The following is a 12,307-nucleotide window of genomic DNA, read 5'->3' as shown; positions in this document are numbered from 1 at the left end:
GATTCTGAATATTCCAAAATCACAGCTGGTTCCGACGACACGTCTACTGTTCCTGGGTATGATTCTGGATACAGTCCAGAAAAAAGTGTTTCTCCCTGAGGAGAAAGCCAAGGAGCTGTCATCTCTAGTCAGAGACCTCCTGAAACCAAAACAGGTATCGGTGCATCACTGCACGCGGGTCCTGGGAAAGATGGTAGCTTCTTACAAAGCAATTCCTTACGGCAGGTTCCATGCCAGAATCTTTCAGTGGGACCTGCTGGACCAATGGTCCGGATCGCATCTCCAGATGCATCGCTTAATAACCCTGTCTCCAAGAACCAGGGTGTCTCTGCTGTGGTGGCAGCAGAGGGCTCATCTTCTAGAGGGCCACAGATTCGGTATACAGGACTGGGTCCTGGTGATCACGGATGCCAGCCTTCGAGGCTGGGGGGCAGTCACACAGGGAAGAAACTTCCAAGGACTGTGGTCGAGTCAGGAGACTTCCCTACACATAAATATTCTGGAACTAAGGGCCATTTACAATGCCCTAAATCAGGCAAAATCCCTGCTTCTACACCAGCCGGTACTGATCCAATCAGACAACATCACGGCAGTCGCCCATGTAAATCGACAGGGCGGCACAAGAAGCAGGATGGCAATGGCAGAAGCCACAAGGATTCTCCGTTGGGCGGAAAATCATGTACTAGCACTGTCAGCAGTGTTCATCCCGGGAGTGGACAACTGGGAAGCAGACTTTCTCAGCAGACACGACCTCCACCCGGGAGAGTGGGGACTTCATCCAGAAGTCTTCCAAATGATTGTAAATCAATGGGAACGGCCACAGGTGGACATGATGGCGTCCCGCCTAAACAAAAAACTAGAGAGATATTGCGCCAGGTCAAGGGACCCTCAGGCGATAGCTGTGGACGCTCTAGTGACACCGTGGGTGTACCAGTCAGTTTATGTGTTCCCTCCTCTGCCTCTCATACCAAAGGTATTGAGAATAATAAAAAAACGAGGAGTAAGAACAATACTCGTGGTTCCGGATTGGCCACGACGAGCGTGGTACCCGGAACTTCAAGAGATGATCTCAGAGGACCCATGGCCTCTGCCGCTCAGACAGGACCTGCTGCAGCAGGGACCCTGTCTGTTCCAAGACTTACCGTGGCTGCGTTTGACGGCATGGCGGTTGAACGCCGGATCCTGAAGGAAAAGGGCATTCCGGAGGAAGTCATTCCTACGCTGATTAAAGCCAGGAAAGATGTAACTGCAAAGCATTATCACCGCATATGGCGGAAATATGTTGCTTGGTGCGAGGCCAAAAAGGCCCCGACAGAGGAATTTCAACTAGGTCGATTTCTGCACTTTCTACAAGCAGGAGTGACTATGGGCCTGAAATTAGGCTCCATTAAGGTACAGATCTCGGCTCTGTCGATTTTCTTCTAGAAAGAACTAGCTTCACTGCCTGAAGTTCAGACGTTTGTGAAGGGAGTGCTGCATATTCAGCCCCCGTTTGTGCCTCCAGTGGCACCTTGGGATCTCAACGTGGTGTTGAGTTTCTTAAAATCTCATTGGTTTGAGCCACTTAAAACCGTGGATCTAAAATATCTTACGTGGAAAGTGGTCATGTTATTGGCCTTGGCTTCGGCCAGGCGTGTGTCAGAATTGGCGGCTTTGTCATGTAAAAGCCCTTATCTGATTTTCCATATGGATAGGGCAGAATTGAGGACTCGTCCCCAGTTTCTCCCTAAGGTGGTATTAGCTTTTCACTTGAACCAACCTATTGTGGTGCCTGCGGCTACTAGGGACTTGGAGGAGTCCAAGTTACTGGACGTAGTCAGGGCCTTGAAAATGTATGTTTCCAGGACGGCTAGAGTCAGGAAAACTGACTCGTTATTTATCCTGTATGCACCCAACAAACTGGGTGCTCCTGCTTCTAAGCAGACTATTGCTCGCTGGATCTGTAACACGATTCAGCAGGCGCATTCTGCGGCTGGATTGCCGCATCCTAAATCAGTGAAAGCCCATTCCACAAGGAAGGTGGGCTCATCTTGGGCGGCTGCCCGAGGGGTCTCGGCTTTACAACTTTGCCGAGCTGCTACTTGGTCAGGGGCAAACACGTTTGCAAAATTCTACAAATTTGATACCCTGGCTGAGGAGGACCTTGAGTTCTCTCATTCGGTGCTGCAGAGTCATCCGCACTCTCCCGCCCGTTTGGGAGCTTTGGTATAATCCCCATGGTCCTTTCGGAGTTCCCAGCATCCACTAGGACGTCAGAGAAAATAAGAATTTACTCACCGGTAATTCTATTTCTCGTAGTCCGTAGTGGATGCTGGGCGCCCATCCCAAGTGCGGATTGTCTGCAATACTTGTACATAGTTATTGTTAACTAAAGGGTTATTGTTGAGCCATCTGTTGAGAGGCTCAGTTGTTTTCATACTGTAAACTGGGTATAGTATCACGAGTTATACGGTGTGATTGGTGTGACTGGTATGAGTCCTACCCGGGATTCAAAATCCTTCCTTATTATGTCAGCTCGTCCGGGCACAGTGTCCTAACTGAGGCTTGGAGGAGGGTCATAGTGGGAGGAGCCAGTTCACACCAGTAGTACTAACTATTTCTTAGAGTGCCCTGTCTCCTGCGGAGCCCATCTATTCCCATGGTCCTTACGGAGTCCTCAGCATCCACTACGGACTACGAGAAATAGATTTACCGGTAAGTAAAATATTATTTTCAGAGTGTGAACTGGCTCCTCACTCTATGCCCCTCCACCAGACCTCAGTTTAGAAAATGTGCCCAGGCAGACTGGTCGCACTCTCGTGGAGCTCTACTAATAGACTTTATGTTAGGTTTTTTATTGTACAGGGAGACTGCTGGCAACAATCTCCTTGATTCGTGGGACTTAGGGGGAAGAAGTAGGAACCAGCTACCTAAATAGTTTCATCACCCTGCTTCTGCTGACAGGACACCATTAGGTTCTGAAGGGTACTGAACACTAGCTGCGGCTACGCGCTCACTCCCACAGCACGCCGTCACCCCACTAACAGAGCCAGAAGTCAGAAGACTGGTGAGTAGTGTTACCGGAGATCTGCAAGAGGGACCTCCGGTCATCGTGGCGGCTTAAGGTACTGCGCAGCGAGCGGGAACGCTGCACGAGCATGCTATCCATAACACAGTGCACAGCAGGGGGAGGGGGGGAGGGGCCCGCCCTGGGCAGCATGAAACCTACCCTCACTGGTAAAAGGTAGAATATGATGTTGTGGCACAGTCCTACACCCCCGCCAGTATAAACAATTTGTAATGATTTCTGAGGGGAAATGCGCCATTACAGGGGGCGGAGCTTCTTCCTCAGGCAGCCAGCACACTGCTCAGCGCCATTTTCTCCAACCTGCTGCAGGGGAAGAAACGCTGATCCTCCTCTCCACTTCTGAATCAAGTATCAGGGTGCAAAAAAAAAAAAGGGGGGGAGGGTAAATTTGGTGCTCAATCATATTATTGGCATTATAAAGCGTAAAAGGGTCTCTGTGTACAAATTACATTACACAGGTTTTTTTTTCCTTAGCGCTGAGTTTTGAGCTGGCAATTCCTTTTCTGTGTCCTTCTGACAGATTTTACTGTGGGTCTGTCCCCTATAGGCCCCGGGGTGTCTGTGGTGTGTTTGTGCACGTGTGTGACATGTCTGAGGCAGGGAGCTCTTCTCCTGAGGGAGATATTTTAGGGACACAGAGTTGTAATGTGGTGGCGCTGCCGGCACACCATGAGCCTGAATGGGTGAAAGAATTACGTGATAGTGTGAATCATGGCCCTCATTCCGAGTTGATCGCTCGTTAAATTTCTTCGCATCGCAGCGTTTTTCTGCTTAATACGCATGCGCAATGTTCGCACTGCGCCAAGTAATTTTGCTATGAAGATTGGATTTTTACTCACGGCTGTTTCATCGCTCCGGCGATCGTAGTGTGATTGACAGGAAATGGGTGTTACTGGGCGGAAACACAGCGTTTTAGGGGCGTGTGGTTAAAAACGCTACCGTTTCCGGAAAAAACGCAGGAGTGGCTGGAGAAACGGGGGAGTGTCTGGGCTAACGCTGGGAGTGTTTGTGACGTCAAACCAGGAACGACAATCACTGAACTGATCGCAGATGCTTAGTAAGTCTGAAGCTACTCTGAAACTGCTAAGTAGTTTGTAATCGCAATATTGCGAATACATCGTTCGCAATTTTAAGATGCTAAGATTCACTCCCAGTAGGCGGCGGCTTAGCGTGAGCAACTCTGCTAAATTCGCCTTGCGAGCGATCAACTCGGAATGACCTCCCATATCAGTAAGAGATTGGATAAGTCTGAGTCTCATGCTGAAAACTGGAGAAAATCTGTGGAAGATGTGAGTTTTAATAGTTCTGCCTTTTTATCCACAGGGGACACCTCCTGGTTCACATAAAAGGTCATTTGCACAAGTAGTACAAACTGATACCAACACGGACTCTGATTCCTGTGTCGACGCTAGTGATTCCAGGGGAATAGATCCAAAATTAGCAAAAAAAACCTTTTAATCAGACATTGACACGATAGATACTCCTAACGCTAGGTCATATCAAAGACGCTGCTGCGAACATGCTGGAAGCCATGAAAGATATTGGTCTCTTAGGATCGAGAGCCGCTACCTTGGCGATCCCAACACGTAGGGCGTTGCGGATTCGCCAATGGAATGCTGACGCAGATTCCAAAAGGAATATGGAGGCTCTCCCGTATAAGGGCGAGGCCTTGTTTGGAGATGGGCTAGATGCCTTAGTTTCTGCGGCTACCGCAGGTAAGTCGACATTTTTGCCTAATGATCCTGCGCTGGTGAAAAAGACACATCACTCTCAGATGCAGTCCTTTTGGCCCAATAAATACAAAAAGGGTAAGGTTCCCCTTTCTTTGCGGGTAAAGGAAGGGGAAAAGGTAAAAAGTCCACAGCGTCTCCAGGATCGCAGGGGCAGAAATCAACCTCTGCTTCTGCCAAATCTTCAGCATGACGCTGGGGCTCCCTTGCGGGAGTCCGCTCAGGTGGGGGCATGTCTGAAACACTTCAGTGAGATTTGGGTTCAATCTGGCCTGGACCCGTGAGTCTTACAAATAGTGTCCCACGGGTACAAGCTGGAGTTTCAAGGCATTCCCCCATGCCGATTTTTCAAATTGGCCATACCAGCTTCTATCCAGGACGGAGAAGTGGTATTAACAGCAATACCAAGATTGTGTCAGGATCAAGTGATTGTCCTGGTTCCCTGTCGCAACAAGGAGAAGGGTTTTATTCACGCCTTTTCGTCGTTCCGAAGCTGGATGGCTCGGTCAGACCGATTCTAAATCTGAAAACACTGAATCTCTACCTGCAAAGGTTCAAATTCAAGATGGAATCTCTGAGGGCAGTGATTTCCAGTCTGGAGGAAGGGGACTTCATGGTGTCAGTGGACATAAAAGATGCCTACTTACATGTTCCTATCCTCCACATCAAGCTTATGTGAGATTTGCAGTGCAGGATTGTCATTATCAATTCCAGACGTTGCCGTTTGGACTCCCCACGGCACCGAGGGTGTTCACCAAGGTGATGGCGGAGATGATGGTCCTCCGACAGCAAGGAGTCAATATAATTCCTTACCTGGACGATCTCCTGAGAAAAGCGAGGTCCAGGGAAAATTTGGTGCAGTACACTGCACTCTCCCTGACAGTACTTCAACAACACAGTTGGATCATAACATTTTCCAAAGTCACAGTTGGAACTGACAACAAGATTGTCTTTTCTGGGGATGATACTGGACACAGAAGTACAGAGGGTATTTCTTCCAGTAGAGAAGGCTCTGGAAAGCCAGAGAATGGTCAAACAAATTCTGAAACCAACAAGTGTCGATTCATCAATGCATTCGGTTGTTGGGGAAGATGGTAGCGGTCTACGAGGCCATACAGTTTGGCCGTTTCCATGCCAGAATATTCCAGTGGGACCTGTTGGACAAGTGGTCCGGATCCCATCTACACATGCATAAGAGGATAATCCTGTCATCCAAAGCTAGTATTTCACTCCTGTGGTGGCTACACAGTTCTCTCCTCCTAGAGGGACGCAGGTTTGGGATTCAGGACTGAGTCCTAGTAACCACGGATGCAAGTCTCCGGGCTGGGGAGCAGTCACACAGGGGGAAAGCTTCCAAGGTAGATGGTCAAGTCAAAAAAACGGTCTTCACATAAACGTTCTGGAGTTGAGAGCCTTCTACAAGCGGTGCATCTTCTTCAAGATCAACCCATACAGATCCAGTCAGACAATATAACAGCAGTCGCGTACATAAACCGTTAGGGCGGAACGAAAAGCAGAGCGGCAATGGCAGAGGTGACAAAGATCCTCCTCTGGGCAGAAAGACATGCAACAGCTCTGTCTGCAATTTTCATTCCGGGTGTGGACAACTGGCAAGCAGACTCCCTCAGCAGACACGATCTCCATCCAGGACAAAGGGGCCTCCACCAAGAAGTCTTCGCAGCGTTGACAGGTCTTTGGGGAGTTCCTCAAGTAGACATGATGGCATCTTGTCTCAACAAGAAGCTTCAGAGATATTGTTCCAGGTCGAGAGACGCTCAAGCAATAGCAGTGGATGTACTAGTGACCCAGTGGGTGTTTCGGTCAGTGTATGTCTTCCCTCCACTTCCACTAATACCAAAAGTTCTCAAGATCATAAGAAGAACAAGAGTTTGAGCGATCCTCATTGTCCCAGACTGGCCCAGGAGGGCTTGGTATCCAGATCTTCAAGAATTACTCATAGAAGATCCTTGGCCTCTTCCTCTTCGCGAGGACCTGCTGCAGCAGGGGCCGTGCGTGTATCAAGACTTACCGTGGCTGTTGAGCGCCGGATCCTAGCCCGAAAGGGTATTCCCAAAGAAGTCATCCCCACTCTTATTCAGGCCAGGAAGGGAGTAACGTCTAGACATTACCACCGTATTTGGAGGAAATATGTATCTTGGTGTGAAACCAAGAAGGCTGCAACAGAAGAGTTTGTTAGGACGTTTTCTCCATTTTCTTCAGGCGGGTGTGCATGCTGGCTTACGATTGGGTTCAATCAAGGTCCAGATTTCGGCCTTGTCCATTTTCTTTCAGAAACAATTGGCCTCCCTTCCAGAAGTTCAGACGTTCGTGAAAGGGTTTCTGCACATCCAGCCTCTCTTTGTGCCTCCTACGCCACTGTGGGATCTTAACGATTGCGCGCTGGATCAGAGGTACGATTCAGCACGATCATTCCACGGCAGGATTGCCGGTACCGACTTCGGTGAATGGCCATTTTAGAAGAAAGGTGGGCTCATCCTGGGCGGCTGCGCAGGGGGTCCCTACATTACAACTTTGCCGAGCAGCTACTTGGTCAGGGACAAACACGTTTGCTAAATTTTACAAGTTTGACACCTTGGCCGCTGATTACCTAAAATTTGGTCAGTCGGTTTTGCAGGGACTTCTGCACTCTCCCGCCCGTACTGGAGCTTTGGTATAACCCCATGGTACTAAAGTAGACCCCAGCATCCTCTAGAACGTATGAGAAAACAGGATTTTAATACCTACCGGTAAATCCTTTTCTCCTAGTCCGTAGAGGATGCTGGGCACCCAACCCAGTGCGTACTTTACCTGCAGTAGTTGTTTTGTTATAGTTTTACACAGGTGTTGTGTTTAAAATTGTTTTCAGCACGTTGCTGCAATAGTTCATGCCTGTTGGCATGTATTATGTTGAATGCATTGTTGTGCGGCATGGTTGAAGTGTGAGCTGGTATGAATCTCACCATTAACTTAAAAGTAAATCCTTTTCTCGAAATGTCCATCTCCCTGGGCACAGTTCCTATACTGCGGTCTGGAGGAGGGGCATAGAGGGAGGAGCCAGTTCACACTCTGAAAAAGTCTTAAGAGTGCCCATGGCTCCTGCGGAGCTGTCTATACCCCATGGTACTGAAGTGGACCCCAGCATCCTCTACGGACTAGGAGAAAAGGATTTACCGGTAGCTATTAAAATCCTGTTTTTTTGGTTTTCACAACCGTGTCTGGCCTGCGAATAAGCAGACCCTGGCCAGATGAATTAGAATGGTGATTGCACAAGCTTATGTACAGGCTGGTTTTCCAGCTCCTACTACCATCAAAGCCCATTCTACTCGTTCGGTTGGACCTTCTTGGGCGGCCCGCCATGGTGCGACACTTGAGTAATTGTTCAAGGCGGCTACGTGGTCCTCAGTGAACACGTTCATCCGGTTCTATGCCTTCGACACTTCCGCCTCCCAGGATGCTTCCTTTGGACGCTGGGTTCTTGTGACCACTACAGTGTGTCCCCTCCCATGAGGAATTGCTTTAGGACATCCCCGATGTTATTCCCTGTGGAATACCAGTGTACCCTGCTGCAGAAAAGGAGATTTATGGTAAGAACTTACCCTTGTTAAATCTTTCTGCGAGGTACACTGGATTCCACAGGGTGCCCGTCCTGACGCGCTTAGCTTCTTTGGGTTGGTATGGCATCAGCCGCTGATACCTTCTCCTGTTGTGAGAATGTGGTGTCTGTAGTTGCTAACTGTTGTCGTCTCTCTTACCTGCTAATGCTTTGGACTGGTTAACAAACTGAGCTCCTGTGCACGGATGCGGGGTTATAGAGGAGGCGGTGCTATGCATCTTGGGAACAGTCAAAGCTTTTAGCCTGTTGGTGCTTCGGATCAAGATCCTACTCTACATCCCAATGTTATTCCCTGTGGAATCCAGTGTACCTCGCAGAAAAAGATTTAACAACGGTAAGTTCTTACCATAAATCTTATATACACTGTATTCAGTCACTGTGTGTCTCCTACAGGTAGGCCCAGTAACAGAGATACCCCAGAGAGATGTCTCCATCCTCTGTATTCCCAGGACTGTACAGAGGAGAATCACAGGAACCCACAGGAGGATCAGGTAGGTGGGATTTAGGGTGTCACCATTATACCAACGTGAATGTCACTGTATCATCTGTAGAGAAGCTGTGTATCCTATACTGTGATATTCTGTTGTTTAGTCTTAACGTAATCAGACATTACTAAAGTGCTATTTTGTTGTTCTTACTCAGGGTGAGCAACTTTCTGATATGAAGGCAGAAGATACAGAGGGAGAAGAAGAGACGTATGTGACTGATATGAAGGCAGAAGATATAGAGGGAGAAGAAGAGACGTATGTGACTGATATGAAGGCAGAAGATACAGAGGGAGAAGAAGAGACGTATGTGACTGATATGAAGGCAGAAGATATAGAGGGAGAAGAAGAGACGTATGTGACTGATATGAAGGCAGAAGATATAGAGGGAGATGAGAAGTATGTGAGGGGAGTTCAGAAGTGTAAGGAAGAGGAAATCCCTACAGATATCAGCACAGGTAATAATCCTTATTACAGAAAAGAGTCACATATGCTCCTTGCTCAGTCTCTTCCCCTACACCCTCCCCTGTCAAGTCAAACTAATGAGAGAAATGTATCTGCCCAGTGTGGGAGTCAGGAAACGTCAGCCCCTATTATACTCTTCACATCATGTCACTGTGTGTTACCAGCCCAGAGATCTGACCAGTCTCCTCTCCACACTCTCTGATGTATCTCATACATCAGAAGCCATCAGCCCCTATTATACTCCTGCTGTCCCCCTCACATCATGTCACTGTGTGTTACCAGCCCTGAGATCTGAACAGTCTCCTCCCCAAACTCTCTGGTGTATCTCATACGTCAAGGGACATCAGCCCCTATTATACTCTTCACATCATGTCACTGTGTGTTACCAGCCCAGAGATCTGACCAGTCTCCTCCCCACACTCTCTGGTGTATCTCATACATCAGGGGACATCAGCCCCTATTATACTCTTCACATCATGTCACTGTGTGTTACCAGCCCAGAGATCTGACCAGTCTCCTCCCCACACTCTCTGGTGTATCTCATACATCAGGAGCCATCAGCCCCTATTATACTCCTGCTCTCCCCCTCACATCATGTCACTGTGTGTTACCAGCCCAGAGATCTGACCAGTCTCCTCCCCACACTCTCTGGTGTATCTCATACATCAGGAGCCATCAGCCCCTATTTCTCTGACGTCCTAGTGGATGTTGGGAACTCCGTAAGGACCATGGAGAAATAGCGGGCTCCGAAGGAGACTGGGCACTCTAACAAAGAATTAGGACTACCTGGTGTGCACTGGCTCCTCCCTCTATGCCCCTCCTCCAGACCTCAGTTAGAATTCTGTGCCCGGCCGAGCTGGTTGCACACTAGGGGCTCTCCTGAGCTCCTAGAAAAGAAAGTATATTTTAGTTTTTTTATTTTCAGTGAGATCTGCTGGCAACAGACTCACTGGGCTGCAATAAGAGTACCTTAAATTGGCAAAAGAACACATAATATAGTCATTAAGACTATATATGTGTAAAATCACCTGCCAAAAATCTCCATAAAAAAGCGGGAGAAGTCCACCGAGAAGGGGGCGGGGCTATCTCCCTCAGCACACTGGCGCCATTTCCTCTCACAGCCTCGCTGGAAGGACGCTCCCCAGGCTCTCCCCTGCAGTCTCAGGCTCAGTAGGGTAAAAAAGAGAGGGAGGGCACTAAATTTAGGCGCAAATACTGTATATTATAGCTGCTATAGGGTAAATCACTTGTGTAGTGTAACTCCCTGCATTATATAGCACTGTGGTGTGTGCTGGCATACTCTCTCTCTGTCTCCCCAAAGGACTTTGTGGGGTCCTGTCCTCAGTCAGAGCATTCCCTGTGTGTGCACGGTGTGTTGGTACGGCTGTGTCGACATGTTTGATGAGGAGGCTTATGTGGAGGCAGAGTAGGTGCCGATAAATGTGAGGTCACCCCCTGCGGAGTCGACACCAGAGTGGATGGATATGTGGAAGGAATTACGCGATAGTGTCAACTCCTTACATAAAAGGTTTGACGACATAGCAGATGTGGGACAGCCAGCTTCTCAGCCGTGCCTTCCCAGGCGTCTCTAAAGTCATCAGGGGCTCAAAAACGCCCGCTACCTCAGATGGCAGACACAGATGTCGACACGGATACTGACTCCTGTGTCGACGACGATGAGACTAGTGTACATTCCAATAGGGCCATCCGTTACATGATTACGGCAATGAAAAATGTGTTGCACATTTCTGACATTTACCCAGGTACCACAAAAAAGGGTATTATGTTTGGGGAGAAAAAGCAACCAGTGGTTTTTCCCCCATCTGATGAGTTGAATGAAGTGTGTGATGAAGCGTGGGCTTCCCCCGATAAGAAGCTGGTGATTTCTAAAAAATTGCTAATGGCATACCCTTTCCCGCCAGAGGACAGGATACGTTGGGAGACATCCCCTAGGGTGGATAAAGCGCTCACACGCTTGTCAAAAAAGGTGGCACTACCGTTTCCGGATACGGCCGTCCTAAAGGAGCCTGCGGATAGAAAGCAGGAGGCTATCCTGAAGTCTGTATATACACACTCAGGTATTATACTGAGACCGGCTATTGCTTCAGCATGGATGTGCAGTGCTGCAGCTGCATGGTCAGATTCCCTGCCTGATAATATTGATACCCTCGACAGGGACACTATATTGTTAACCATAGAGCATATTAAAGACGCAGTCTTATACATGAGAGATGCACAGAGGGATATTTGCCGGCTGGCATCTAGAATAAATGCAATGTCCATTTCTGCCAGGAGAGTATTGTGGACTCTGCAATGGACAGGTGATGCAAATTCTAAAAGGCACATGGAGGTTTTGCCTTACAAAGGTGAGGAATTGTTTGGGGACGGTGTCTCGGACCTTGTTTCCGCAGCAACAGCTGGGAAGTCGACATTTTTACCCCATGTTCCCTCACAGCCAAATAAAGCACCGTATTATCAAGTACAGTCCTTTCGGCCCCAGAAAGGCAAGCAGGTTAAAGGCGCGTCCTTTCTGCCCAGAGGCAGAGGTAGAGGGAAAAAGCTGCACCATGCAGCCAGTTCCCAGGAACAAAAGTCCTCTCCCACTTCCTCTAATTCCACCGCATGACGCTGGGGCTCCACAGGCAGAGCCAGGTACGGTGGGGGCCCGTCTCCGGAACTTCAGCGACCAGTGGACTCGCTCACAGGTGGATCCCTGGATTCTACAAGTGGTATCTCAGGGGTACAAGATGGAATTCGAGACGTCTCCCCCTAGTCGTTTCCTCAAATCAGCCTTGCCAACAACTCTCCCAGACAGGAAGGCAGTGCTGGAGGTGATTCACAAGCTGTTCTCTCAGCAGGTGATAATCAAGGTACCCCTCCTTCAACAATGACGGGGTTACTGTTCCACAATGTTTGTGGTACCGAAACCGGACGGTTCGGTGAGACC

At 48.8% G+C, this 12,307-nt stretch overlaps 2 protein-coding genes across 2 annotated transcripts in view; both read left to right on the top strand.

Annotated features, from left to right (window-relative positions):
* The window catches only part of LOC135057133 (oocyte zinc finger protein XlCOF7.1-like), a 352,188-nt gene that overhangs the window by 15,014 nt on the left and 324,867 nt on the right, over positions 1-12,307 (top strand). The window lies entirely within an intron of this gene.
* Positions 1-12,307, top strand: part of LOC135054660 (gastrula zinc finger protein XlCGF26.1-like) — a 62,067-nt gene that overhangs the window by 9,781 nt on the left and 39,979 nt on the right. Inside the window, exon 2 of the mRNA XM_063957902.1 lies at positions 9,053-9,353. Coding sequence (XP_063813972.1) covers positions 9,071-9,353 — 283 coding nt within the window. The 5' untranslated portion in view covers positions 9,053-9,070. The remainder of the gene's footprint in view (positions 1-9,052; positions 9,354-12,307) is intronic.

This window comes from Pseudophryne corroboree, chromosome 3 (assembly GCF_028390025.1).
Source record: "Pseudophryne corroboree isolate aPseCor3 chromosome 3, aPseCor3.hap2, whole genome shotgun sequence".
Lineage (NCBI taxonomy): Eukaryota > Metazoa > Chordata > Amphibia > Anura > Myobatrachidae > Pseudophryne > Pseudophryne corroboree.
This window is presented reverse-complemented; position numbering and strand designations above follow the sequence as displayed.